At 62.8% G+C, this 23771-nt stretch overlaps 4 protein-coding genes across 5 annotated transcripts; 2 read left to right on the top strand and 2 right to left on the bottom strand.

Annotated features, from left to right (window-relative positions):
* Nucleotides 1-26: 26 nt before the first annotated feature.
* On the bottom strand, nt 27-3948 carry CHLRE_10g446800v5 (uncharacterized protein). Its single transcript, XM_001698244.2, has 6 exons — nt 3423-3948; nt 2733-3282; nt 2177-2404; nt 1884-2035; nt 1534-1657; nt 27-1343 (listed from the first exon to the last, which is right to left on the bottom strand). The coding sequence occupies exons 1-6, from the start codon at nt 3659-3661 to the stop codon at nt 1203-1205; spliced, it is 1434 nt and encodes a 477-aa protein (XP_001698296.2). The 5' UTR covers nt 3662-3948; the 3' UTR covers nt 27-1202.
* Nucleotides 3949-4120: 172 nt separating this feature from the next.
* Nucleotides 4121-8108, bottom strand: CHLRE_10g446750v5 (uncharacterized protein). Of its 2 annotated transcripts, none has more exons than XM_043066895.1 (9): nt 7854-8108; nt 7557-7666; nt 7266-7360; nt 6875-7040; nt 6589-6769; nt 6288-6388; nt 6102-6179; nt 4705-6019; nt 4121-4496 (listed from the first exon to the last, which is right to left on the bottom strand). In XM_043066895.1, the coding sequence occupies exons 1-8, from the start codon at nt 7893-7895 to the stop codon at nt 5455-5457; spliced, it is 1338 nt and encodes a 445-aa protein (XP_042920293.1). In that variant the 5' UTR covers nt 7896-8108; the 3' UTR covers nt 4121-4496; nt 4705-5454. The 2 variants fall into 2 exon arrangements, with proteins under 2 accessions (XP_042920293.1, XP_042920292.1); XM_043066896.1 differs by having other exon boundaries at nt 4705-4979.
* Nucleotides 8109-9478: 1370 nt separating this feature from the next.
* CHLRE_10g446700v5 (uncharacterized protein) lies at nt 9479-13173 on the top strand. The gene is made up of 7 exons (XM_043066894.1): nt 9479-9958; nt 10169-10567; nt 10702-10830; nt 10995-11105; nt 11256-11702; nt 11823-12134; nt 12353-13173. The coding sequence occupies exons 1-7, from the start codon at nt 9776-9778 to the stop codon at nt 12527-12529; spliced, it is 1758 nt and encodes a 585-aa protein (XP_042920291.1). The 5' UTR covers nt 9479-9775; the 3' UTR covers nt 12530-13173.
* A 145-nt stretch (nt 13174-13318) lies between these two features.
* Nucleotides 13319-23688, top strand: CHLRE_10g446650v5 (uncharacterized protein). The gene is made up of 24 exons (XM_043066893.1): nt 13319-14748; nt 14863-14923; nt 15028-15212; nt 15322-15487; nt 15588-15707; nt 15840-15945; nt 16078-16228; nt 16352-16496; nt 16598-16693; nt 16888-16964; nt 17067-17163; nt 17278-17346; nt 17479-17548; nt 17667-17758; nt 17917-18048; nt 18222-18323; nt 18471-18550; nt 18658-18832; nt 19195-19304; nt 19431-19524; nt 19675-19810; nt 19980-20118; nt 20229-20379; nt 20515-23688. Exons 1-24 carry the CDS (start codon nt 13514-13516, stop codon nt 23002-23004), a joined length of 6279 nt encoding a protein of 2092 aa, XP_042920290.1. The 5' UTR covers nt 13319-13513; the 3' UTR covers nt 23005-23688.
* Nucleotides 23689-23771: the final 83 nt, after the last annotated feature.

The following is a 23771-nucleotide window of genomic DNA, read 5'->3' as shown; positions in this document are numbered from 1 at the left end:
GGGCGTAACTTGTTTCTCGGGACTCAGCTGTATCAGATACTTGCCCTTGCCCTATTGCATCGTCTCAGTTCGGACTCGCCTGGAGACGCGAGCCTGGGGCGTCAACAACATGGGTTAAACAACTCCGGGCTCTGTGGCCCTCTCCGGTGTGTGCCTCATGCTCATGCACACGGCCTCCAGAGGAGCTTCAGCCGCCTGCCCCCTCATCCCACAGCTGCGCTGTACTACGATGTACCAGGGCGCACAGTAGGTGCCAAACGTGGCGAGGGGACCCTCTTGCGGTACCCTTGACCCACCCACGCTTACAACCACACCGGCAGACCCGTGCAAACCGTCCGAACCCATCCTCTACTTCAGTATCCGTGCACCCGGCTAGGCAGCACTCGCGCCACTCATTTGCAGCACTCGACCGCGACTCTTGCACACGCGCACTCCTACAGACCACAAACGCAATCACTCGCGTCTTCGTCTCGAGGCACCTTTGCCAAAACACTAACACATGCATCACACTCACAAAACGCTCTGGCTACATGCCGCCTTGCCCGTCCCCAGCAAACAAGTGCAAGCATTCTTGCTTGCGGAGGCCTAGTGAAAGGCCCTCCGCCATCTTACCTTGCTATTAATCCGTATGACCGACCGCTTGACTTAATGTCCGTCGACATTCCGCACTTCGCCCGCCACGTGACACAGCTGAACTGACAAACCAACCATTCGGCTGACTCCGACCTCTGTAAATGTACATACACGAATAGGAGATTGGCGTCTTCATACCCACTCGCGCACACACTAAGCCAAACACCCGGAGCCCATGACGAAGCCTTCATGGTTCGACACCCGGTTGGGAATGGTGCACAAACAATGCTCCGCGTGGTCCAAACTCGTGGTGGGAAGAATACAATTGCGTGGTAAACCAAACGATATTCGCAAAACCAATACCGCATTGACCTACACATTGTTATTCATTGCCTACGGCACACAAACAGCTCATATGCCGGCTGCGCAATACTTCTACACACTGTTTACTTCATAAATGACGACTGCCCGGCACGGAGCGGTGCGGCGCCACCCACACCAATCGCCACGCGCCGCATCTCCGTTGCCCCCCTGCTGCCCGCAGTCTGCAGAGGCGCCACCCCCTCCGCTCAGGCAAGGAAGGCGGTCGCCGCCCCAGCCACAGCGCAGTCAGGAGTTGCACGGCTGCTTCAGGACGACGCCAGCACGCAGGCGTTGGGCTGGCTGGTGGGGGAGGCACCCGGCGCGCACAGCAGCCGCTCGCCGGGCTGCAGGCGGTAGGGCGAGTCACCGCCCTCCGCCAGCTGAAGCAGCGCCGTGGTGGCCGCGGCCTGCGCATTGGCAGGGCGAGGATGGTGGCAGGGGGTGAAGTTTAGGACCGGCTGGTGGGCGGCCGAGGTGTTGCCCCCTGTCCGCGCCTCATCCATCGCGACCACCAACACACGGTCTGCACCTGCAAAATACTATGAGCCCAGCACACTAAACCCAGCAGAAGCACAGCTCTGCACACGCCACGCGCACCTTGGCCTTCTTGCTGACTGGCATCTCGCCCATGTACAGGTCGAAGAGCGCCTCCGCCAGTGCAGGCGAGCGCACGCGGCCCAGCAGCGCCCCGCCCGCCTCCGTCACCAGCTCGCCGCTGGAGCTGAAGGATGAGGAAGGGAGAGAGTCAGGGAGGCAGGCAGGGGCGTGTTCAGCAAGTAGGTTTGGGTAGGGGCTGGGAAGGACGAGCGGGCTAGCGGCAAGGTTCAGAGGCGCGCAGAAGCCGAGAGGCGCGAAAACTCGGTTCAGGCGAGCGGCCAGCGCGTCTCCCGTTCTGTTTCAAGGGGTTGCCCTGCCGCTGGACAGCCCTGGCCTGCAGTTCCCCTCACCTGCGGCTGAAGGTGATCGCCGCGCCCTTGCGCACCGCCGGCTCGCTGCTGTTGCCGGGGCCGCCGCCCACCACCACGTGTGCGGGCAGCCGCTCCCGGCTGAAGTAGCTCAGCAGCTCGCGCAGGGCGGGGTCGTCCGCCCTGCCGCCGGCCTGAGGCAGACGCGATGCAAGTAGGGCACATTGGCAAGGTTCAGAGCTGGGCCACATTCACTTTACGCGCGCTTGCAAGTTGCAACCCTGCCCTGGGTGTGGCAATCAGCGATGAGGGCGCTGTCGCAGGGCTGCGCGCACCTTTTCGTGTCGGCGCTGCAGGATGCGCTCGAATTCGGCGCCCAGCAGCGGCAGCGGCAGGTTGCGGCATGCCCGGATGGTGAGCGACAAGCCCACGCCGCTAGCGGGCGGCACCAGCAGGTCTGTGGGGCTGCCGCCGCCGCCGCCGCTAGAGCTGCGGGCTATCAGCGCCGACCCGGTACCCCCCGGAGCAAAGCTTGGCAGGCCCGACCGAAGCACCTCCCGCGCCTACGCAGGATGTCCAAGCCAAAGGCAAACAGTTGGATTCAGGGCAAGCAGCAGACGAAGGGCTACAATACAAAAAAGCCACTGGCCCCTTAAGGATGCGGACTACAAGCGAAGGGACAGCCCGACAAGGGGCACGCCGTACCCACGCCGCGAGGGGCCATCTTCGATCCCAGAGAAACAACACCCGCCCCCTGGTTGGCTGCCGACCTTCATAGTGTTACGCACATGAGTCGAAGCCAAGCCGAAGCCCGCCGAAGCCCCACCGCCACGTAACACCCCTCATTAAGCCAGCACGCGCTCAAGCGCGCGGAGCCATTAGCCAACCCACCTTGGTGGTGTCCGCGTACAAGGCGAAGTCGTAAATCTTCACCTTCAGCATCGACCGCCCGTCCCACCAGCTGCTGCTGCCCCACTGCCGCGACCCCGTCGCCAGCAGGTGCTGAAGCGAGTGCGAGCCGTGGCCGTGCTTTGCGTGAAGCGGCTGCGACAGCAGGTCGGGGTCGGCAGCGGCTGACGCCGCGCAGGCGGCGCTGCAATCCATCCCAGTACTGGCGCCTCCGCAGGTGCACAGCTGTGTGGCCTGGTGGTGCGACGTCTGGTGCGGCTGCGCGTGCGCATGGTGGGGCTGGCGGGCTCGGTTCCAGAGCTGGCTCAGGTTCTGTTGGTTGTGGGCGAGGTGCTCCGCGTGTCCGTGGTAGTGCAGGCTGCGAATGTGAGAGTGGTGCTCATAAAGCCCGGATGGGACCTCGCTATCGGGGTGCACGGGCGGGAGTATGGCCAGGGGGAAACTCGCTACACCAGCTGCCGGGGTGAGCACCGACATGCCCGGCACTCCTGTCGTCGTCAGTGCCAGCGGCTGGCCCGTGGACGGCCCGTACCTGTTGAGGGTCCAAACAACATTAGGGAAGTCACCCTGTCGCGTCGTTTCCTAGTCTCAAAAACCGCTCTCGGCCGCTTTAGCAAATCGACATCTCTCGGCGGAAGTTTGGATTCGAGATGCCCCTGGACCGAGACCTACCCGTCATCCAAGTCTACATCAGCTGGCTCGAGAATCGCCGCTGAAAGGCTCGCCAGCGGTGGTCCGCGAGCTCCCCGGCCGCGTCGCCGAGCTCCGACCGCGCCACCCCTGCCGCCCCGTCCAGCCAGCCCAAATGTAAACGTCTTGAGAGCAATTTTGTAAAACCGCTTCAGCGGCCCTCGCCGGCGCCCTCCCAGCGTGAACTGGCCGGGCATGCCCACCCCCTCAGGCTCGCTCATCGTTCGCAGGTTATAATAAGCTGCTTGATATATAGGAGACGATTTGGGGTTGGAGACTTGCAGCGTGGACTCTTACAGTCAGGCTCAAGAAGCTCAGCAAGAAGCTGGCCTTCCCAAGTAGGTTTGAGGCGTATGTAAAACAGACTGTATATGCTCTGTGAAGGGGAGGAAGTGCTATATGGGCTTGAGGTCGTTGAGCTCTTTTGCCACGTCCCCATCCACGTCCGGTTGCAGCCTTGCAGTTGCAGGTTGCAAGCTGGCTCACCCCTACACAACCCAGCATAAATAACATAGCAGCCCTTTTCATAAATAAATAATTTCGAAAATGATGGTGTGGCGCTGGCTCCCCCAGTCCCCCCACACAGTCCCCCCGTGTGCGTGCTCTCATCAGCACGGGTACCGCGTGCAGGTACCGCTTGGCCCTTGGCCCCGGCGCACCCTTGGCCTAGAGTGCAGTTTGGGCTCCAGCTGTTACAATTGTCACAACTAACGACGTGCATGTCGTTGCCTGAAGTACATGCAACCTAACCAAGAACGCTGAAGCTGCAAGGGGATTCCTCCCACATTCGACCTTGCTTGGTCCCGTTGTTTATCAGGGGCGGTGGAAACCGACAGTTTGCACCGCGTTCTTCGCGTTATATATGCACGCCGATGACATGTCACCGGACTATATCGCAAAAGCACTGCAGATCAGAAGCCGCAAAGGGCACTTGCGCATGCCGCCTGCCGGCCTTGCGGCAGCGCCACCGCAGGCACCACTTCGGCGGCACGTGCATGGCTTCGGATCTTGCGAGCGCCCCCAGACCCAGCCTCGCTGCCAATGAAACGCCTCGGCCTGTTGTGTCAAAAACGGGGCAGTAGTGCCGTCAAATGTCAGACTAAAGCTGGATGCGAAAAGTGCAGCTGGATGCGAGGGGTTCGGAGTGCGGACTGCGCAGAGGCGGAAGAGCGTGTGCGATGGGAGTTGGCGCTCTTTGGCTCCTGTGATCCAGCGCGCAGCAAGGTGCTTACAATCGAGACTGCCTCTTCACGGCATGACGCACCTGCCTTCCGCCGCTTCGCCGACCTGCCAGCACGGAGCCCAATGACAGGCGTTGCGGGCCTGGAGTTGGATTGCTGGGGTCCCAACATGGCGTGGCACCAAGTGGTGGGCGACCATCCCTCCCGCGTGCCACCACTGCACACGTACACAGCCTGCCTGCTGCTAAGCGCTGTGTTAGATGGCGGTGCAGGGCCCAGAGCTGGGTAGATGCCGTGGCGAGGCTCGGCCATGCCGGGTGCTGGTGCCAGATCCCAGGTGCGGGAGGCTGGGCTGTACCTGCAGCATTGCAAGAGTTTGGGAGGCCCGGACTACGTAAAACGAATGCATTGTACGAGTTCTCATGCCAAGACGGTCGTGGGTTTCTTAGAGGGCACAGATGCAATGTTACAACCTAGCGGCTGCCTGCGTTACCCCACACTGACACCATTAGCCCGGCGCAAAATGCTTCTGCAGGCGGCCAAGAACACACGCACCATACACCGCAAGCCATTCGTTCCTTTAATTCTACCAACTGTCCAGTGGGAGCGCATACTCGCTTCTGCAAATGGGGAGTTACGTGCCATCCACCACGTGCATGCTGTTATCGAAGTCCTGGGATCATGTCCATTTTGAGCCTTTCCACCACGACGCCTCGCCCCAGAACACACTAGTTCAGCTCAACCCAGTACATGGTGTTGGCGTGCATATGTATGTGCCGCCTTACACTGGCACCCTCTGGTATCGACTCCAATTTTGCAGGTGCTAGAACCAGCTAGAACAGCATCGTTGTAACCACCATGACTGCAGTAACCAGCAGCCAAGGCCACGCCGCATGGATTGCCTTGACAGCGTTGCCTCCCAGAGAGCCCGTGGTCGGGTTTGACGCATCATTTGCTTGTGGGGAAGGCGGCGGACTGGCTGCTTCGTGAGGGTTCCCACTCCCAAGCAGGCCAGTGCCAAAGCCCCCCAACAATGGTTGAGTCACAGGGGATGAGACAGCTGGGAAGCCCTCTGCCGGGAGGCTTGGCTTGGGGGTCAGGGGCGCTGCCGCCCCGCTGCCAGCGGAGCCAGAGCGGAAGTCGAGTGGCGGCGCCGACGAAGGTAGAGGGGGCAGGGGCGACGTGGAAGTGCCTACAGGCTCCCCAAGCATGTAGTCGCACAAGGTGGTGGGTGACCATCCCTCCTGTGTGCCGCCGCTACACACGTACGCGACCTTCCTGCTGCTAAGCTCTGGCTGAGTGGGCGGCGCAAGGCCCAGCACTGGGTAGATGCCGTGGCGCGGCACCGCGATGCCAGGGGGAGGCGCCAAATCCCAAACCCTGGACGTAGGGTCGTACCTGTGGCAGGCGATCACCTAATGACTGACAAGGGAGAAGAATATTCTATGTGTCAGGGTGCCTGTGTCGCCTGGCCACCCACCTGTCAATGCGGGTGTACACGCCTGTGGAGGTAAGGCCGGTGGCGGTGTCAGGGCACACTATGCCGGGCGAACCGCACCTGCGACGCGCCAGGAAAAAGGCATACGTCAAGATAGGCACTCGCATGCGCGCATCTGGATGCAGCGTACTGGCTTTGCACTGACTGTGTAACGCATGCAGGTCGCACCTGACCTCCCCACTGAAGATGTGAAAGCGGCCATCCAGCAGGATAGCAGGGCCCATGCCGCCGCGGCCGACCGGCATGTCCGGCAAGTCCGAGCGCCATTCCTGCATGCCAGCGAGCCATGACAACACATTGGCCACTCGCCTTGTACGGTCATCGAAGTAACTGCGGAGAAATGCGAATGCTGAGCGCGGCCTCGTTCCGCCCCTATCCTAGCAGGCATAAGCAAAGGGGACCTCTGGCGTTGCACGTAAAGATGCATGTTGCTTTGCATAACGTCCCTCGCTGCTACCCGTGCGCTTACGTCGGTGGTTGTGTCGTACAGCTGTGTGTAGCCCACCGGCCCGAACGGCGTGTTGCCGCTGCTGGTGCGGCCACCAAACACGTAGAAGTAGCGCTGGCCATCGCTGCCGCCGGAGGCGTGGTGCACAGCGTACGGCATGGGGCTCATGTTGGCCCACGTGCCCGAGTCCACGTCGTACCGACTGCAGGAATAGAACCGGGGCGTGTGGTGCGGCGTGAAACAAGGAGTGCAGCAGACCAGTAGGACTGCTTTTGCGAAGGGGTCCCAGCTGCCTCGTAGCACTCACGCGCAGGCGCGGGTTGGGGGCCCGTTCTGCTGGTTGCCGTTGCTCACGCCCCCGCAATAGTAAATTGAGCGGCCAATGACGGCGCTAGCGGCGGCACCACTGTTCACGGGTGGCGGCGCTCCCAGGGTCCACGTGTCGGTGAGTGGGTCATAGATCTGCAGCTTGCCTGCAAGCATGCGAAGTGCTTGCTAGTGAATGCGAATGCAAGACGCCGTCGCATGTATGAGGGCCGGACATTCAGCTGGTTGGCCGAGGTCGAGCCACTGTCACTGGCGTGCGAGGCCCTGGTCACAGGCTGCATGCCATACAACAAGCGCTGTGTCGACTACGGTACGGAACGGCGGCTCATGCCCCGGCCGCCAACCCGCAGTAGGCTGATGGGTGCACTCACCATTAGCGCTGTCGGAGAAGCCGCCAGCCACGTAGAGCCTGTTGGCCACCACATCTGCCGTGTGGTGGTCGCCTACGTACAGCCGGTCCTTTCCCCTGCGCGGCAGTCAGGACATTGGGGCACACAATTGAGGAATGAAGGTGCTGCTGGGGAAGCTGGATGGGTGGGTGCCGACTTCCGCGGGGCCTGACAGTGGGGCTGGCCACGTGCGGCGGTGGACGGTGCGGTGCTGGGGAGTGCGCGCGCAGTGCAACCAAAGCTGACACAACACGCTGCGGGGGCCTGCCTTACCGGTGCCAAGTGTTGCTAGACAGGTTGAGCAACAGGGTCTGCGGGTTGTAGGGATGAGGACCGCCGCTGTAGCGCCCGATTACCAGCAGAAGTGGGTGGCCTGCTGCGTCCTGTGAGGAGGTCGAAGGTGCGTAAAAAGGGACGTCTGGGAACGGCAGGTTCTCAGGGTGCGTCAGCAGCTCGTTAACTGGTAGATGCGCTCGCCAACTAGCGCACATCCCGGCAGTAGCTTGTACACACCGCCGGATACGTGCGCTAAGCACGCCAAAGCTGTTCCCGCCTGAGCGACACACTCGCCTCCAAGAGCCCAGAGGCAACTTCGCCCAGAGGCACGGTCATGTTCGGCAGGTTCAACCACACGGTCTCTTGTGCCTCGCAGCTCGCAGCCCATACGAGAGCAACAAGGACGGCTAGCCAAGGTGCGGCCATAGCGAATGTTGTGAGTGATGCTTGCCGCCGCGGCGCACCGAGGCCACGCGAAGCTACGAGGCAGCGCAGACCGTCACAAAACACGTTCGTAGAAGCAGTGAAAGGGTCCAGGGCTGAAGAAAATGGATGCCTGGGCGCGCGGGCGTCGCGACGATTGAATTCCACGGTGCGAGTGACCGACTGGCCAGATGTGCAATTGGCACGTACGTATATTGCAGCCAATTTGGAATGCTTTCACAACATGCAGAATCGGTGCGCGTTCCCTTCGTCTCCACGTTGGAGGGCTGGATCCATCTAGCTAACTGCCCCGAACAAGCGTCGATGTCAATGACCTGTTTCTGCAGGTATTTGCACCTTTAATTGGAGCAATTGCAGCAATAATTTCGACTTCAGCACAGGGGAAGAAGGCAAGTCGTGCAATCGGCAACAGGCAAGATTTGCTCCCCGCTGCCATCTTTGCAGGAATGCGCCCTTGAGGACTTCCAGCCCCGAGGTGTGGGAGGGGTTCTGTAAATTTGGCGTTCCTTCCAGCACTGTGATCGTGCGCCCCTACTACGCCCGACCCCTTGCCTGCTCCTGCGCACCCATGCTACGGCGGCTCTAAGCCATGGCGACAACATCGTGCCTCCTGGTGCCTCCCGAATTCGATGCGCTTGGGGTCAATCTCCATATCGCAAATGCGAGTTCAAGCGAGGGAAGCACCCCGTGGATGCATTACCAACTTCGGCCGTGACCACGGTCTCTCTCTTGGGGGCTGGGATTCAGGGCCCTGTGTGGGGATGCGATGACGCCCGAAGGCCGAAGGGTAAGGAGAGGCCGTGTCGCCTATGCGTGCGAACTTATGCAGTTGTACATGTTACACCATTATTGCAGCGCTTGAAAGCGAAGTCTGAAGGCTCTCTCGTTGCACGGACTCCGCGGGACTAGTGCGGGCCGTGGCTGTGTTCAATCTCTTATCGCGATTTGGAACACAAACTTCCGATTTCGGTCCGTGCTCCTGAAGCTTACGTCTCTTACGTTCACTACGTTCACTACGTTCAGCAAGCCCAAAATCGCGCCTATAGAGCCCAGGCACTCTATATAATACTTGTTTATTGTATTGTAAACACCAGCAAACTTGCTGGGGGTCCCGGGAGCCCCTGCACGCGACGCTGGCTGCATTCAATCGTGTACCACTTGAGCAAATCCCCCGGGTCCTATTGCATTCTTATCCCGTATCAAGTAATAGTAATCCCAGACGTTCCGGGGGGCAAACTCGAGCGCGGACCAACGTTGACATGCAATTCGTCGCTGTGCCGAGACTCTACATATTGAGCCAGGAGCTCGTGCAATCCAATCTAGAGATGTAAAGCGATCGACGGCATCAGCCTGCGGCACCAAATACTGCGTGTGCGCAATGTTGGATTTGTTCATTGCAGCCAGCGTCGCGTGCAGGGGCTCCCGGGGCCCCAAGCAAGTTTGCTGGTGTTTAAAATACAGTAAACAAGTGATATATATAGTGCCTGGGCTCTATAGGCGCGATTTTGGGCTTGCTGAACGTAGTGAACGTAGTGAACGTAAGAGACGTAAGCTTCAGGAGCACGGACCGAAATCGGAAGTTTGTGTTCCAAATCGCGATAATACTTCTCGCGGTCGCCCTGGCCTGACCTTCAGTTTGATCTTTCCTCGCGCAATTTGTTGTGCCAGAGCATACAGCCCCCGAGCTTGCCTGGCAACTACCTTTCTCGGGGTCTCCGCAAGCTAGAGGGGCGCCCGTGGGGGCGCCTCGGGAATTAATTTGACCGGCAAGTATGGCGCAGCGCGACGCTATCGACACGCTTAGCAAAGCGTGTGCCTATGGAGACTTCGACAAGCTGAGGCAGTTCATTGACCAGGATCCAGCAAGCGTCAACCAGCCGGACGAGAATGGCTATTTTCCGCTGCAGTGGGCCGCGCTGAACAACCGTGTGCCGGAGAGCACGTACCTCTTGCAGGTGTGTGGATGCAGTTTGCCGTCAATGGCACTACCATCAAGGGTTGGGGTGGGGCGCCAGGGTAGCGGTGAAGCGGGTAGGTGCCTCCAGCAACACCCCTGCCAACACACCAGCACCGCGCTGGCGTAAGCGCTGGTTGGGCGTGGCATAGCCGAGAAATACCAGCTTCTACTTAACGTTATATTTTACGTGCCGCTTGTTTCTTCGCAGCACGGCGCGCACGTGAATGCGGCGGACCACACGGGCCAAACCGCGCTGCACTGGGCTGCGGTCCGTGGCAGTCTGCCGGTCATTGAGACGCTGCTGCGCCACAATGCCGATTGGGAGGCGCGCGACAATCGCGGATACACAATTGCACACGTGGCGGCCCAGTATGGACAGACAGCCGTGCTGTACCACCTGGCGCTGCGTTGGTCGGCGGATGTGGACAGTCCTGACAACGACGGCCGCACGCCGCTGCACTGGGCGGCGTACAAGGGCTTTGCAGACACCATTCGCCTGCTACTGGTGCTGGACTGCCGCTACACGCTGGCGGACAAGGAGGGATGCACGGCGCTGCACTGGGCAGCAATCAAGGGCAACGGCGAAGCATGCACAGTGCTGCTGCAGGTACGGAAGCAGCCCTTCGCCTCCCCCCCTGATAAAGGGACCCTGCCCTCTCGACCGAACGCAGCCCCCCCGTAGTAGCCCAAGCTTTACTCGATGTACATGCTGCTAACCCGCGCGGTCGCTCCTCCCCGCAGGGTGGATCCGCCTGCGTGCTGACGTACACGGACGTGACGGGCAGCACACCCGCGCAGCTGGCCATTGACAAGGGGCACCGCTACCTGGGCCTGCATCTGGCGGAGTACAAGTCCAAGCACGAGCCGCAGGTGCGTGGGGTGCATGACACACGCTAGCACGTTTGCGCAGCGGATAACCGTGTCCTGACAACGCCCCCAAACTGCTGCATGGTCACAGCACCCCCAAACACGCCGGGGTATGCAAATGCCGTCCTAATGCTGCGCCACCTCCATTGCGGCCCAACTATTTGCAGATGGGCGGGTTGTTTGGAAAGCACGGCAAGCTGGGCTGGCTTGCGTCCACGCAGCTGTGCCCCTTCATCTGGGGCCTCGTCATGGGCCTAGTCAGCCTCTTCCTGTACAAGGTGGGACCGGGGCCCTGCAGACAGTACACATGGACAGGGTCGTTCTCATAACCATGTGTAGAGGGAATCTCTTCTCGCACCATTGCTTGGGTGCCTTCCCACCAATGCGGGAGACGGCAGCTGATACTGAGTGCTTGCCTGGCCCGACAGGTGATGGACTCCACCATGAGCCCGGCGCTGCGCGCGTGGTCCTGGAGTGTGGTGATCTCGGCCGGCATCGCGCTGGCGCTGCTGTACCGCATCACCACCAGCGACCCCGGGTTCATCCCCACAGGCTGGGAGTCGTCCAACGCCCATAAGCGCGACAACAGCTCGGGCCGGGGCGTGGGCGACCTCGAAGTCGGTGGCGAGTCGCAGGCGCTGCTGGGGGCGGCGGTGCAGCGCGGCGTGAACGGCGGCAGCTCGGGCTTGGCGCTGGCAGGCGGGGCCGGGGCGGCCGGTGCCGGTGTGGCGCGCGACGGCACCAAATACGGCAACATAAAGATGCTGGACTCGCCCGCGCTCTGGGCGGGCAACTGGCAGCAGCTGTGTGTGACTTGCCGCATCGTGCGCCCGTTGCGCGCGAAGCACTGCTCCGTCACCAACCGCTGCATCGAGGTAAGGGGCTGGTGCTTGCGTCCCTAAGACATGAAAAGAGCGTTATATACCAGAACCAGTGCCGGGCAGTTGCCCACGGCAGTTGTCTGACGAACATTGTTTTTTCCTTCCGCTCCCCAGGTATTCGATCATTTCTGTCCCTGGGTGGGCAACGCCATCGGCAAGGGCAACCGCCACCTCTTCCTGACGTTCCTGTGGATCGCGCTGTACTCCATGGCCACGTCCGCGGTGGTGGGCGTCATCCAGATCAACCGCCACCTCAGCGTGTCGCGCTGGCGGCCGGGCGCGCTGGTGTGGATGATTGTGTTCGAGGTGCTGGACGTGTTCGTGGGGCTGAGCGTGGCGGCGCTGGCCATCGCGCAGGCCAGCCAGGTGGCGCGCAACGTGACCACCAATGAGCTGGCCAACTGGCACCGCTACCGCTACCTACAGGTGCGCAGCTTGGGAGTTGGGAGGGAAGGGTTGCAGGGCACTTCTTTGGGCGAAGGCAGGCGCCGTGCACGGGGAGGGGGACGGGGTCGGTGTATGGGCAGGGTAGAACGTTTGCATGCATGCACAGGTATGTTAATGCCTTGATGAGCGTGCAGAGATTCGCTTACAAAGTTCCCGCTCTTTATGGTATGACCTATTCCCTTCTTCCGCACTTGCAGACGCCGGACGGCCACGGCTTTGTGAATCCATTCAGCCACGGCTGCGTGGAGAACTGTCGCGAGGCCTTCACACCCGCAACCGCACCCACCGCGCCCGTCTTCCTCAGCAAGGAGCAGCAGGCGGCCGCGGCCTGCGGGATAGGCAGCGGCTGCCGCGGCTGCCACAGCCACAAGTGAGGGCCAGTTGGGAACTGATGGGAATGGAATAGGCAGGCAAGCAGGGATCGTAGCGGCTTAGATGTATCCGTGTATTCCATCAAGGATGGATGCCAGCGGCAGCGGGGCTGTTGGCCAGGACTGTGCGGCCTTGCACTTGATAGCAGCTCACCACGAGCTGATCGCGCGCCAACCAGCATTCTGGAAACTAACTGCAGCATCCTGCAAGCAGCTACCTGGGTCAGGCCATGCACTCGTCCCTCACTGGTTCGACGCAAGTATTGCAACAGTAGGTACTGCATGTCGGTTAGGAGCGGTGTGTCAGTGTGTACGTGCGTGAGCAATACCAAGGATTGATGAGGGTTTGCGGGCGACGCCGGACCGCGGCTTGATACGACGGTCCGTCACAGTAAGGATGGTCGAGTGGCTGGAACGTACAGTCGCTGCGTGTTTCGGTGTTATGAGGTGCACAGCCTAGGTTCAGGGGCGTAATATGGGCTGACCCATGATCAAAAGAACGCCTTCGTTGGGGCTGCCAGGTGGCAGCAGTGAGGGATGGTCTGTCGCCGGATGGGCTCAGCGGACAGCTGGGGCGCTGGGGTTTTCCCGCCTTTCGCGTCTTGGCGCAGGGCCAGGTCGGCAAGTCTTTGTAAACACATACATGCTGCCTCGCACTCCATAAGATACATAGTCAGGAATGCAGCGGTTGCACGTGGCCGCAGTTCCGCTGGTCAGGGGACGAAAGCCGGGCTGAGCAACCCCGCGGCAGCTACATAATCGTGATTGCCTTCACTTATTACTCGACTAAACGCTGCTTAGGCAGTCATACGATCCGCCGCGGCCTTACGCTGAGTCTGGCGGGCTTGTGACGCGAGGTGCGCGAGAGTTGATCTGCTTAAGGGCGCCTGTGCTTTGCACTTGTGTCTACTCTTTAAGCGGGGGCTGGCGTAGCTTTCCCCGAATGCATTTACGCTTTTGAGCATGCGTGTGCCCTGCAGACCGAAGATGTTTCCTGCGAACGGGGGCGCCTGGAATGGCACCCTTCAGGGCGCCGCGCGGGGACCGGCATCGCTTCAACGCCCGCAGCAGCACCCGCAGCAGCAGTGGTTTGAGCCCTGGCAACATCACGAGCAGCACATGGGCTCCAGTCAGGCCCGCGGCAGCCAGTCGCGCGGCAACGAGGGCGCAACGGCGATGTGGGTCGGGCCCGGCGTCACCGAAGGCAGTTTCGCCGGGCGTATGGGCGACCCAGCGGCAGGATATGACGCCATGAGCTACGCTGGCCCCTTGCACGCGCGAGGTGGCGGCCCGGCGTTCAACCCACATCGCCAAGCCTGCTCCTTCGGCACCGGTGATCGCAGCGGTGCTGGTGGCAGCTACGCATTCGGCTACCAGGGTGATGCTGCCGGCGGCGGAGGGGTGTACAGCGGTGCGCACGGGGGAGCAGGCGCCATGGACCGACGGAGCAGCCAGGGCCCCACGCATGGCGGCTTCAGTCAGGCACAGGGCTTTGCGCCGCACCAGCACGCGCCTGGCACTCAGCTGGGTTCGCAAGCCCACGTGAACTCAGCAGCAGGGTCACAGCCTCAGGAACATCTGCAGCAGCAGCCTGCATTACGTCCGCCACTTACCTATCGACAAGAGGACCGGTCACAGCAGACCCCGCTACAGCATCAGCTCCACTGCCACCCTGCCGCTGACATGGGGGCCGGCGCAGCGGATGGATGGAGAGATGGTGGCGGCCTGGCGCACTCTCAGGCTCAGCCTAAGCGGCTCTTGGGACTGCACGGTTCCCAGTCCAGCGGTGGCCAGCGCAGCTATGATGACGGGGCTTTCTCGCAACCTCACATGATGCCGCAACAACACGCGCGGCATCAAGCGTTCAGCCAGGTTGGGACGCAGCATTCGGACCTACTGCACCAGTCACAGGCGGCGCCTTACATGCAGCAACAGCCGCCTTACCAGCAACAGCAGCAGGTCCAGCGGCCGCCACCGCAGCCGCAACAGCAGCTACGCCAGACGTCGCTCAGCCAGTTCATGCAGCCGCATGGACCCACGCACTCCGCAGGCGCGGGCCCAAGTGGCGGTTTTGGCACCACCTCTGCGCTGGGCGAGGGAGGCGGCCCGAGCGCAGCACGGCTACGGGTTCCGCTCGCTGCGCCCGAGCCAGAAAACACGGACCGGCTGGTGCCGGTGCGCGACCTCCCACCCGCACTGCAGCCGTTGTTTCCCAGCTTCAGGTGCGCAACCCGCGGCCATGGCACTGGCTAAGGCATGGCGCAGTTACACGGGAGTCCGCCGCTGACCGTTACCACGCAGATAACCGTGACCATGTCATGGGGATTGGCACGCAGGTACTTCAACTCGGTGCAGTCGGAGTGCTTCCCACAGGCCTACGGCTCGGACGTCAACATGGTGAGCGGCGGTGATGTGGGTCAGCAGCGCCGCGCGTTTCTGGGGTGTGGCTGAGGACCACATCAGGGCCCAAGCCGCTAACATGTCGACTTCGTGCTGCGCAGGTGGTATCCGCGCCTACCGGTAGCGGCAAGACGGGTGTGATGGAGTTGGCGCTGCTGCGGCTGCTGAGCGGCTTCCTGGAACCGGGCGGTGAGCGGCTGAGGCCCCTGCGCGGCACCGCCAAGGCCGTGTACGTGGCGCCGCTGAGGGCCCTAGTGCAGGAGAAGTGCAAGGACTGGCAGGCCAGGTGCGTGTTCCCTCCATGCGACTGAAATGCCATGTGCAGTATGGTGAAGGGGTCACTTTGGATCCGCTCCAGGCGGCACGGTATCAACCCTGCAAACCACCTTGCGCAGGTTTGGAACTCTGCTGGGTTTGTCTGTTCTGGAGCTGAGCGGTGACGCGGAGCCGGAGGCCTCTGCGCTGGAGGCGGCGGATCTGCTGTGCACCACCCCCGAGAAGCTGGACGCGCTCAGCCGCAAGCTCAGCGAGCAGCACCGCAGCGCGGCCTTCCTGTCCGACGTGAGTGTTGGTAGCGCGATGCGGCTGGGCCTTTGCGAAGGGACGTTTTGCTTTGTTCCGTTCCATCCCGATGCGCCTGTTCCAACCATTGTCGCCGCAGATCTCGCTGGTGCTGATTGATGAGGTGCACCTGCTCAACGAGGCAGAGCGGGGCAGTGCGCTTGAGGCGGGCGTGGTTAGCCGCTTCGCCATGCTTGCCACCTTCCCGCAGCTGCAGCAGGTGAGTATGCGCGCCGCATAGGGTGTAGTGGCAGTGCGGTACGGTAGTTGAGGCAATGCGTACGAAGCCTGCGTGGTACCAACCAAAAGGTCCTGACCTCGTGCGACCTGCCTCCTTCGCGCGTGTCTGCAGCACGCCGTGTCGCGGCTGCGCTTTGTGGCCGTGTCAGCCACCATCCCAAACGTACGTGACATCGCCACGTGGCTGCGCGTGCCGCCCGCCGGGCTAAAGGTGTACGGTAAGTAGCACGGCATGCGTCTGCCACTGTCCCTACTTCCTACTGCAGGATGTATCCTTCCTAGTCATACATGTACACCAGGTTTTGCTGTTGCACTCACACCCTGCATGGTTACGCCGCCGCCTGCTGCAGGCGAGGAGATGCGGCCCGTGAAGCTGCGCACGGTGGTGCTGGCCTACGCGCCCAGCAAGAACGACTTCCTTTTTGAGCGGCGGCTCGACACCTACCTGGCGGGCGTGGTGGCGGAGCACAGCCGCGGGAAGCCCACACTGGTGTTCTGCAGGTGCGGCCAGGCGCGTCATGACCGGGAGGTTTACCAGCAGGTCTCTCTAGTTCACGGCGCCGGTCCGAGCTGCAGGAGTAAGACCTGATCATTGCTTGTCGCTGCGTCCCGTGCCACACGCAGCTCCCGCAAGGGCACCATCGAGTCCGCCATGCACCTCGCCAAGGGGGCTGGGCCAGGTGGCCGCGCAGCGTACGTGCGGGACGCGGCGCACGCGGCGCGGCTGGCGGCAGCGGCGCGCCAGGTGGCGGCGAACAAGCAGCTCCAGGTAGTTCTTCAGCATGTCTGCACCACCATACCGCCAATGCCCTGTTGAGCTGCCGGCGTCGGATTGACCCGGCCACAATGCCTACCCGCTCCTGTCCACAGACCTGCCTGGTGGCGGGTGTGGGCTTCCACAACGCCGCCATGGAGGGCGATCAGCGGGAGCTGGTGGAGGGGCTATTCCTGGCGGGCGACCTGCCGGTGAGCGCTGGGGGTGCGCGGTCATACTGATCCATTGGAGGACGGATGCGGCATTGCGAATGGCCACACTGTTGATTGTTGGCGTATGTCCAACATCAGTTCCCAGCGGGCTCCCGTTCGGCAGGGCTGTGGTTAGGCCCTTTGGACGCGAGTAACGGCATGGCTGCTGCCCTGCGCACGCCTGCACGCCGCAGGTGCTGTGCTCCACCTCCACCCTGGCGCTGGGCGTCAACCTGCCCGCGCACCTGGTCATCATCAGGGGCACACGCAGGTGGGTCGGGAGCAGCTGCTGCTGCTGCGAAGCGTGTGGGGGCTTCACCTGGTGGTGGCATGGAGCGCAACCGCTCCGCCGTACCCTCATCCTTTTACACAGGTACTGCGGCGCGGATGGCGGTGGCGGGGGGCAGGGCGATGAGGCGGCGGGCAGCATAGGCGGCTACAAGGAGTATGACAGGAGCGTGTGCCTGCAGGTAAGCAGTAGACGGGGGGGTTAGATATGCACACTGGTGGTGTGATAGGTTCTTCGTAACCTTGTCCGCCGGGGTTTCTTAGACGGGCCCTGCACCTGATTTGGATGTGTGTAGATGGTGGGCCGCGCCGGCCGACCCCAGTTCGACACGGAGGGAGTGGCCGTCATCATGACACAGAAGGAGGTGCGTGCAGGGGTTGGCAGAGGCGGCTGCCAAGGGCGCTTTGCTCCTGCTGGTTTCAAGTTGCGCACCTTGTTTACCGCCCTGCATCGCACACGCGCTGTTTGTCCCCCCAATGCTGTCGTGCCACGCCAGACGAGAGACCGCTACACCAACCTGCTGTCCGGCAGTGAGGCGGTGGAGTCCTGCCTGCACCAGTGCTTCGGTAAGTGGTACTAGGCTCAGCACATAAACCGTGACATCTGCTTTGGTGCCTGACCACGCATTCAAAGCTTGCACCTCCTTGCTGGGCCTGTTGCCGCCACATTCCCCTACACCTGCAGCTGAGCACCTGAATGCGGAGGTCGTGCTGGGCACGGTGCGCGACATGGCCACCGCCACGCAGTGGCTGCGGACCACCTTCCTACACGTTCGGGTAGGCCTCTGCGCGACATGCCCTTATGTGTGTCTGCTTGAAACCCGTGTGGACATTGCAGTCTGGACTCTGGAGCGGTCCGGCACTCCGGCATCTCATGCACTTGAACCTACCGTAATCGTGTCTGCTCCGTTTGTGATCACGTGGTGCGATGGCAGGTGCGACAGGCGCCGCGCGCATACGGTCTGGAGCCGCCGCCAGGTGCGCTTTCCAGCGACGCGGCCTTTGACGCCTGGCTGGCGGGGCGGCTGGTGGGCGGCGCCGTCACACGGCTGGCGGCCATTGGGCTGGTAGGACGGGCGGGGACACGTAGGCGCGCTGTGGAGATACTGTACTGTGCGTAGAAACACGTACTGCGCGTCAGCAACTCTGGCCCTCACTCCTAAGCTGCGGAGGCTTCAGCGCCGACCCTGCTGTACACTGCTGTACCGTAGCATCGTCCATGTGAACCCCGCTGTGACAGGTGTCTCAGGACCCCGGCACTGGAGTGCTGGCCGCGCTGGAGCCGGGCCGCATCATGGCGCACGCCTACCTGCGCCTGGGCACCATGAGCGCCATCACTCAAGTGAGGCGCCGGAATTGATACGATGTACCCAAGCAAGGCCTACACTGCGGGATTATAAGTGCATGGACTGTGGGGCCGTGTTCTCTCTGTTGTTACCAATATAGCCATGTCCTCGTGTGCCTGGTGGAAACACCGTGCATCCCACAGGTGGGCTCGCACGCTGGCATGATGGCGCTGCTGCGGGTCATAGCCGTGGCGGAGGAGTTTGCGCACATCCGCCTGCGCAGGTGGGCAGCTGGCTGATGCTGGTCCGCGCATATGTGCGGACCGCCTTGACAGCTCCAGGCATCTAGGAGTTTTACGACAGGTCAATGCCCCGTACCATGTTACACAGGGGAGAGAAGAAGGTGCTGAATGACATCAACAAGCGGGTGGCTGGTGACGCCCCAATCAAGTTCCCGGTGCCTGCTGACGCCCCTGCGGCCGGTGCCGGCGGCGTGGCTGCGCGGCCGGGACCACCCAAGCCCAAGGACCGCATCAGCAAGGCCACCGAGAAGATCTTCATCATGGTGCGGCGGGGGGGGCACTATTCCCAGTAAGGAACCCAAGATGTAAAGACGCTGGACACTACATGTTAGTGCAGAATCGTGATACGGTATTGTAATACTCGTGTTGGGTATTGACGGGGATGGCGGCGGGCGACCAGCGTAGGAAGCGAAGTCAGCGAGAAAGGGGACGGTTGGGCCTAGAGGCACCGAGCCCGTTGTGCACTGCGGCACTTAGGATGTACCGCCGTAGCTTGCAGGACTTGTGCTGCAGGTACCGGTATTGGTAATAGGGTGCGCGACTGCATGTTTCAGTAGCGGGTTCTGGGAGCACTGAACGGTGGTGTGCGCCCCCTACTGGCCCCACCGCCATTCGTATCCCGCAGGTGAACGAGGCGCTGAGTGACGCGGTGACAGACACGCTGGACTACAGCATGCGGCAGGAGCTGGAGGGAGTGCTGCGGGTGGGGCAGCGCATCGCGGCCGCCATGGTCAGGTGGGTGGTTCTGAGTGGGTGGCTGTGGAAAGGCATCTCCTCGTCATGCAAGGCGGGTGAGCCCGTCCACCTACCCTATCTGCCGCTGCGTGGATTGACGGCTGCCATTGGTGCGGTTCCTCCCAGGTACTTCACGCACCGGCAGTCGTTGGCGGCCACCGCGAACGCGCTGTGCCTGGCCAAGAGCCTCAAGCAGCGCATGTGGGACGACTCAAAGCAGGTGGGTGGTGCTTGCATTGGCCGTGCGCACGCTCGCGTGTGTCTGTGAGCAAATTCAGTGGCCTTGGACTGCTAAGGCTGCTCGCCTTTACCACAGCCCGAGTGGTTTCACGTGTCAGGCGTCCATGCCTTCACGCACACACATGCACAGGTGGCACGCCAGCTGCCCGACATCGGGCGGCTGCTGGCGCACCGACTGGCGGGCGCAGGGGTGGTGGGGCTGCGGCAGCTGGCTGGCGTGGACCCCCGCCGCATCGAGGCCGCCACGCAGAAGGCGTACCCTTTCGGTAGGCTGCTGGAATGCGTTTGCATGGGATGACCTGCAGGTTCATCACAAGTGCACCACCTTGCGCGCGTGCACGTGCTTGCGTAGCACCGCAGTCCTCCGCTCTGGGCCCACTCAGTTCGGCATCCCTGTGCGCACATCCCCCTCTGCTCTTGCCTCTCTGTGCCCAGGCAACAATGTGCGGGTGCACCTGGCCAAGCTACTGCCGCCTGAGGTGGCGATAACACTGCAGGCAGTGCCACCGGGGCCGCACCAGAAGGCTGGCGGCAGCAGTAGACAGGGCGTCCAGATCGAAGTGACGTTAGCCAGGTGAGCCTCTGCACAGCTCTTCTGGCATGGTCCTGGGACGAGATTTCAACATTGTACCCCTACCACCGCAAGTTTACGTTCTGCCAACATGAATGTGCGTGTCCTGCCAGGCCCCAGCCCGCGGCTGGGCCCGCCGGCGCTGCCGCCCCTGTCGCGCCCGCCACGAGGACGTCCGCGGTGCTGCTGGTGGGCAGCAGCAGCGACGACAGACTGCTGCGGCATGAGCGGCTGACCATCGAGACCTTCACGTCACCGTACACGGTGCGTAGGACAGGCGCCAGGTGTACGGCACGCGACTCACATCAAAACAAACTTGCGTATGGACGTTCATGCTGCCGTTGCTTTACATGGAACGGCATGCTGAAGCAACCCAAGCCCCTTGCCTGCCCTATGCAGTTCCAAGTGACGGTCAACCCCAGCAGTGGCAGGGCCCAGCACCAACACGCGCCGCTGCAGGTGCTGGCGGTGCTGGTGGTGGAGCGGCTGTGCGGCCTGGACGTGCACACCAGCTTGAAGTTGGCACCGGACGCATCCGGCGCGTCCAAGGTGCTGGGCTCGGCCGCTGCGGCGGCGGGGCTGCCCATGGGCGGCGGCGAGGCCGAAGCCGCAGACGGGGGGATGCAGGCGGCTGGTGCGTACGGCGGCGGCGGCGGCGGTGGGGCCTATGGTGGTGATGCAGCACTGCAACCCTCACCGCTACCACACGGACTGGGAGTCGATGGCTGCAACAGTGCGGAGGGCCCCGGTGAGGACGGCGTACAAGCCATGCCTGCCTCCTCCCAGCAGCGCGCGCCAAGGGCTGGCGGTGGCAGAGCTGCAGAGCAGCCCGGCGGACAAGGGCGCGGCGGTCATGCTTCCGCAGCTGGGCCACCGGCAGCGAGGCCACAGGTGCTAGTGCAGGCGCCAGCTCTGGCCGCGCCGGCCTTCGCTCAGCTAGCAGACCCCACAGCCGCCGCCACGATGCCGCTGCCACAGCTGCAGTCCACTCGTACGCCGCCAGTGGCGTCGCCTGCTCCACAGTCGCTGCAAGACCGCGCCGCTGCCGCCGGGGGCACCGATGCCGTGGCTGGTGCTGGTCGCGGGCGAGGCTCCGCATCTGCCGCCAGGACAGCTGGCGGACAGACCTTTGGTCTGCGCGGTGGCGCTGGCGGCTCGCTGCCGGGCGGCGGTGGCCTAGCCATGTCGGGCTCCGCCCTGGCGGGCGCGAAGCAGGTCCCCGCCTTCGCGCGCCTGCTGGCGCTGGCGAAGAGCCGCTCAAGCTCAGTCGGGGCGGCACTGGCGGGTGCTGGAGCAGGCGGCGAGGGTGACCAGGACGACGAGGACGAGGACGAGGAAGACAACGACGAGGAGGGGCATGACGACCGGCCTGCCGGTCAGGCTGGCGGCTGCGCATGGGATACGCCGGGTGCCATGCACGGCGGGGTGGGTGAGCCAGCACTGCTGGTCCAGCAACCGCAGGACCAGTGCCTGGACCTTTTTGACTTCTTGTCAGACCCTCCCGAAGAGCAGCATGCGTCCGCAGCGGCAGCGGTCACGCCGCCGCCCAGCTGTTCCTTTGCTGCCGGCTTCGCGGCAGCCTCCGCGCAAGCTGCAGCCTCCCGCCCGCAACCATCAGCATTTCCGCTGGCTGCGCCGCAGATGCCGCCCTCAGCCATGCGGGGTGCCGGCTTGCTACTGCCTGCGCGGGGCGGTCTATCGTCGCGGCCCGTGTCCGCCTCGTCGGGCGCCGCAGCGGCACACACAGGATCTGCGGTCTCACCCGCACCGACGCCGGCTTCGTGTGCCGGTGCAGCGCGTCCGCTGGGAGCGTCAGCAGCTGCGTCGGACATGCTCCTCAGCGACCGCAAGCGCGTCATGCTGGGCGGGACACGTGACCGCACGACTCTGGACGGGCTGATGTTGATGCAGCAGCGGCAGCGCAAGGCCGCAGCTATGGCCGCGGGCGCGCCGAGTGCATCTGCTGTGCCAGGCTCTGGCGGCGCTGGCAGCGCTGCATCGTTGGCGTCTAGTCGGCAGGTGCAATCAGCGGCGTCGCCTAGGCCCCCGCCACACCGCACCGCGCCCATACCCCAGACCGTACATGCAGTTGGGCAGTCACAGCAGTCGCACGTCCTGCAAAACCAGCAGGCTATGCGGCAGGGCTCATGGGACGCTGCTGGTATGGGCGATGAGGAGAGGGCGTTAGGCCCTAGTGCTGCAGCAGCCGCTGGCAGTGGAGCAGGCGCTGGCGCTGGTGCAGGCGCCTGCTGGGACCAGTTTGTCGACCAGCACGATGCGAGGTCCGACGTGACACAGCAGCGGCGTCAGCAGGACAGCGGCTGGGGGCAGCCCAAACTGCCACGGCGCTCGTATGGCAAGATTGCGGTCGCCGGTGGAGGAGGCCTAGTGGGCTCAGCAGGCAACAACGGCGCAACCAGCTATGGCTACGGAGCGGCTGCAGATTACGGAATCGCACCGAGCCATTCATTCAGCCTAGACAAGGCTCTTGGGGGGCCACCGGCTGCTGCCAGCACCGGCGGCGCAACCAGCGTGACCGGAGTCGCGCCTGCATCCGCGCGGCCAACGGCCCAGCGCGCCTGCGCTCGTGACATAGTTGGGCCAGTGCCGCTGGCGTCTGAGACGGTGGCAGCGCCTACACCTGTGCGACCTGAATCCATGGCTCCACCTCAGCCGCACGCGCACGTGCCTGACTTGAAACCGCTGGTGGCTCTGACCCAGGGTCTTCGCAAGCGGCAGCGGCAGGCAGACACAACAACTCCTGTCGGCGTTGGCGGCACAGTTACCGTGACCATGGTGGCCGCAGTTCACGCGCTTGGTACCACCGCGAGCGGCCACGATGATGATGTCGACCCCACCCAGGACTGGTTCAGCCAGCTGCAGTTTTAGTGTGAGATGCAAGATGTGCCAGTGGACGGTGGTAGACCAGGCTGCACTGTCTGTGCATCTAGGCAAGTTGGCAGGCTAGCGCTGGCGAACGTGGCTGATGAAACACCGCAGTATGTCGTGCGCCGTTGCCGGCGTGTGTCATTCACCGGCAACCAGTGCCTGAGTATGAGTCATGAGGCGGGTAACAGCGTGTGAACTTAGGAGCGGGAAGTTACCCCAGCGGTTGAGAACTGACGAGCTGTGGGTGGGTTGTGCGAACTACGTCCCGGTGTGTGGCTAGAGGTTTGGCGTCTGTGGTTTAATTGTAGCCGTGTGACGGTGGTGTCTCTCTGGCTCTGGCGTCACCTTCGCCTGCACTGCGCAGGGCGAAGGCTCGTGGGCTCGTGTTGGAGGCGTTGGGCAGCTGGTCATGCGGGCGCTGAGCTGAGGAGGAGCTGCGTTGGGGGTCTGTTTGCCGTGGTGCTTTATAAGTGTGTGCTCAGGGGAGCTTGGGGTCCAGGCTTCGTAGACGGGCGGTTGGCTTGCCCTGCTGGGTGGTGAGCGTTGGGTGTCGGGCAGGGGGCCGCCCATGCAGGAGGCGGTGGCTCCCTAGTCCCGCAACACCGGCCCTGGCCCGGTGTTGCGGTGTTGCTCTCTCTCACACGACCTATCGTGCGTAGCTTTGTGAAAGCATCGGAGTGATCAACCGACTGCTGCCTCAGACTCAACACCTGGGGCCGGGCTGCGGAGCGCGTTCACGCAACCAAACTCAACCACGGGGCATCAGT

This window comes from Chlamydomonas reinhardtii, chromosome 10 (assembly GCF_000002595.2).
Source record: "Chlamydomonas reinhardtii strain CC-503 cw92 mt+ chromosome 10, whole genome shotgun sequence".
Classification (NCBI taxonomy): Eukaryota; Viridiplantae; Chlorophyta; class Chlorophyceae; order Chlamydomonadales; family Chlamydomonadaceae; genus Chlamydomonas; species Chlamydomonas reinhardtii.
Note: the sequence above shows the minus strand (reverse complement) of the source record. Positions and strands in the feature narration are given on the sequence as shown.

Excerpts from the sequence above, each read along its gene's own strand:
- CHLRE_10g446750v5 (XM_043066895.1), bottom strand. The coding sequence starts at position 7,895 with ATGACCGTGCCTCTGGGCGAAGTTGCCTCTGGGCTCTTGGAG. Across the intron at positions 6,180-6,287 it reads ATCTTCAGTGGGGAGGTCAG|GTGCGGTTCGCCCGGCATAG; the intron begins GTGCGACCTGCA and ends GGCGCGTCGCAG. Across the intron at positions 6,020-6,101 it reads GTGTACACCCGCATTGACAG|GTACGACCCTACGTCCAGGG; the intron begins GTGGGTGGCCAG and ends CGCCTGCCACAG.
- CHLRE_10g446700v5 (XM_043066894.1), top strand. The coding sequence starts at position 9,776 with ATGGCGCAGCGCGACGCTATCGACACGCTTAGCAAAGCGTGTGCCTAT. Across the intron at positions 10,568-10,701 it reads CATGCACAGTGCTGCTGCAG|GGTGGATCCGCCTGCGTGCT; the intron begins GTACGGAAGCAG and ends TCCTCCCCGCAG. Across the intron at positions 12,135-12,352 it reads ACCGCTACCGCTACCTACAG|ACGCCGGACGGCCACGGCTT; the intron begins GTGCGCAGCTTG and ends CCGCACTTGCAG.
- CHLRE_10g446800v5 (XM_001698244.2), bottom strand. The coding sequence starts at position 3,661 with ATGAGCGAGCCTGAGGGGGTGGGCATGCCCGGCCAGTTCACGCTGGGA. Across the intron at positions 2,405-2,732 it reads TGTACGCGGACACCACCAAG|GCGCGGGAGGTGCTTCGGTC; the intron begins GTGGGTTGGCTA and ends CATCCTGCGTAG. Across the intron at positions 1,658-1,883 it reads GCGATCACCTTCAGCCGCAG|CTCCAGCGGCGAGCTGGTGA; the intron begins GTGAGGGGAACT and ends CTCATCCTTCAG.
- CHLRE_10g446650v5 (XM_043066893.1), top strand. The coding sequence starts at position 13,514 with ATGTTTCCTGCGAACGGGGGCGCCTGGAATGGCACCCTTCAGGGCGCC. Across the intron at positions 18,049-18,221 it reads GGCTGGCGGCCATTGGGCTG|GTGTCTCAGGACCCCGGCAC; the intron begins GTAGGACGGGCG and ends CCGCTGTGACAG. Across the intron at positions 18,324-18,470 it reads CCATGAGCGCCATCACTCAA|GTGGGCTCGCACGCTGGCAT; the intron begins GTGAGGCGCCGG and ends TGCATCCCACAG.